The sequence below is a fragment of the Erigeron canadensis genome, chromosome 3 (genome assembly GCF_010389155.1).
Source record: "Erigeron canadensis isolate Cc75 chromosome 3, C_canadensis_v1, whole genome shotgun sequence".
NCBI lineage: Eukaryota > Viridiplantae > Streptophyta > Magnoliopsida > Asterales > Asteraceae > Erigeron > Erigeron canadensis.
Window position 1 is genome coordinate 38257060 of NC_057763.1, and position 2844 is coordinate 38259903.

General features: G+C 35.8%; 1 protein-coding gene across 1 annotated transcript; it reads right to left on the minus strand.

Moving 5' to 3' along the window:
• Positions 1 to 205: 205 nt before the first annotated feature.
• On the minus strand, positions 206 to 2644 carry LOC122592678 (rho-N domain-containing protein 1, chloroplastic-like). The gene is made up of 2 exons (XM_043764963.1): positions 2538 to 2644; positions 206 to 1482 (listed from the first exon to the last, which is right to left on the minus strand). The coding sequence occupies exons 1-2, from the start codon at positions 2575 to 2577 to the stop codon at positions 422 to 424; spliced, it is 1101 nt and encodes a 366-aa protein (XP_043620898.1). The 5' UTR covers positions 2578 to 2644; the 3' UTR covers positions 206 to 421.
• Between the last annotated feature and the right edge of the window lie 200 nt (positions 2645 to 2844).

Consider the following 2844-nt stretch of genomic DNA (forward strand, 5'->3'; position numbering starts at 1 on the left):
ATGCTTATGTTATGTACTCGTGTGTTAACACGTGATACATATATAAAAGTTATACAATATGCGAACATTCATCAATTCTAGTGCACTATATATTTTTCTTAACATTCTGATAAATGTCACTAGTACAGAATGAGAATTTGATCTATATTTTGACACCCATATGGCCATATGATAACAAATACTTGTTCGGAAAAAAAAAATGATATTCAACTCAACTACACCAAACATTGAATACAAACTTAAAGACTGCCGATACAATGTGAATTTCTTCAACAATCTCAAGCCAAACTCTGCATTCGTAGGTAAGTACCATAAAATTGTTGATATCAAATAAAACTAGAAAGGTGTAAGGGCGAAAAACAAGCTAGTTCGGTCCTATGGTACATTACAGTGACAAAAGTTCATTTAATATAAGCAACACTCAACAAGTCAGTAACGCCAATAGCTCAGCTTTCTTCAGCCTCGAAAACCCCTTGATGCCTCGAGATTTAGCCACCTCTCGTAACTCAACCAACTTCATGCCGCTTAGATCATCACTTTTAACCACATTCACCTCGTCTGAATTATCAATCTCACCAGCAGTATCTTCAATGTCAGAAGCTTCATCATCTGAACTTTCATCAAACTCGTCGAAGGCTTCATTTTCAACCTTCAGCTCAGACCTGGTCTCCAATTTGACCTCAGGCGTAGACTCAGGCTCATGTATGATTTCTTTCCGTTTAAATGGTTCAGGGTTAAAAGACTCTTCACTGGTTAAAATTGGCTTGAATTTCAATTTAGAAACAGGAGATCTCTTTTGGAAATTTGATGCAGGCCGACTAGATTGGATAGCAGTAGTTTGGACCTCATGTTTGACTCTGTTATTCAAGTCTTTTGGGCTTTTATCTTCTATAAACGAGTTGTTCTGTTCGGGCTGGTGGTCTAGAACGAAGTCTTTATTGTTTCTGTTGCTGGTTGTGCTCTTTCCATGTTGAACAGAGTGTTTTCTCAGGAGTTTTAAGAGAGAATCCACAGTTTCATTCTGTTTATTTTGTCCTTGTGAATCTTCAACCTTTTTCTCTTCCTTTTGTGCAGCCCGTTCCCGGAGTTGGGCCTGGACTTTTCTGAAAATTTCCACAATTTCTTTCTCTCTAGGCCCGGGAGTTGCAGCGGATTGGAACTTTGGGGGAGAAGATCCCGAAAGAAAAGACGGTCCGTTCTTTGAAGAAAAAACTTCAGAGTCTTCGAATCCATCAATGCCATCTCGATCTTCACTATTCCTATTCTTGTTTCTTGAATAGCCTTGTCTATTCTGCCTAGAAAAATCAGGATTCCTTCTCTGACCACCGCTAGAGTTTGCATTGCACATAAATGACATGGGACCCTTTGAAGCAAAGCCAAAAGGTACAGGTTTGAACATTGTAAATCTTTTATATTCATTACAAGAGGAACACGGTGGTACCACGAATCCACTTAGGCACTTGCCATCTGATGGTCCATGACCTGCAAAGCAGATATAATGTAAATAATCAATTTGATTTACTTGGTGGGAAAAGCAAAATTCTTGAGTTCAACCAAAAAGAAAATATTCATAACTACATTGTAAACGAGATATTCTGCAGAAATGATAGTTAAAATATATTCAGACAATGATCTTTTCCAGTTCTAGCACAAGTATCCGAACTTGCTAGACGTGATAGAACCAACAATGTCAAAGCTACGTTTACAAAGAACATGTATTTCAATGGACAGACACATACTTTAAAATACAGATAACCATAATTTCTCTAAGATTCACCCATCAACTTATTAACAGTGGAACCAACAGCCATTTGAGATAGTGATGTCCAAGGCACCCCATCAACCATTCGGTTGCGGGTTCAAGTCCTCAATGGGACAAAGGTAAGGGTGTATGAGTTTGCAGTTCAAAATAAGTAGATTAAACCACACAACTAATGCTGCCAATTTGGCAATTCGACAAGTTATTACGATCATCTACTTTTGCAAGCGCGATAACTTACAAATAATCAAACAATAGATATATTTGTTAATGAAAAAAAAAATATGGTGATTAAGAAAAGTCCATTGTTAAATGACGATTAACGAGTAAAAAAAGCATATTTGACATCAAATAAACCAAGTGTAGTTCCTTCAGCAATAATCGGGGTTTAAGAATTTCCACTAAAGCAGGCATATTATCTAACAAACGATTTCCTAGAAGTACTGCAGACATAATCTGCAGCGGCTAAACCGAACTTCATTATGTAAACTCATTCAGGCATTTCATCAAACAGGTGGCATACAGACAAACACGTAATGACATAAAAACCATAAATACATATATTAAAGACACAACCTTTCTAACACCCATAAATAAAAAGGCTCCCCAGTAGAACTAATAGTCTCTTAAATATGCTAGAAGTATGATTAATGGGGATAAAAATAACTTTACGAACAAAGGTAAAAAAAGACTTATACCCTAGTAAAAATAAAAAATTGCATAGATAAGATAAAACAAGCTTAGAGTTAAATGTTGTAAAAATGGAAGTGTGGCTTACAGGGGACGCCGTGAAAGATGAGTTGAGACGCCGGCAACATTTCGTTTTGAGTTTAAGGTTTTTAGGACTGACTGCTGGTTCTGGGGGGTTTTAGATTTTAGAGGTCAGAATGAAGACCCAACCATTTGTTGTAATATGTCCACTTTATAAAGGCTAATATGGGAAAATCAATAGATATTACATTTTTATTTTGGTTTATTGGGGTTATATTTTGAATTTTTTTTTTTTCCTTACTAATTCATTCACAAGTTTATATAAGGTTATTTTTAAGGTTTTGAAAAAAAAAAGTTATTCTATAACATATATA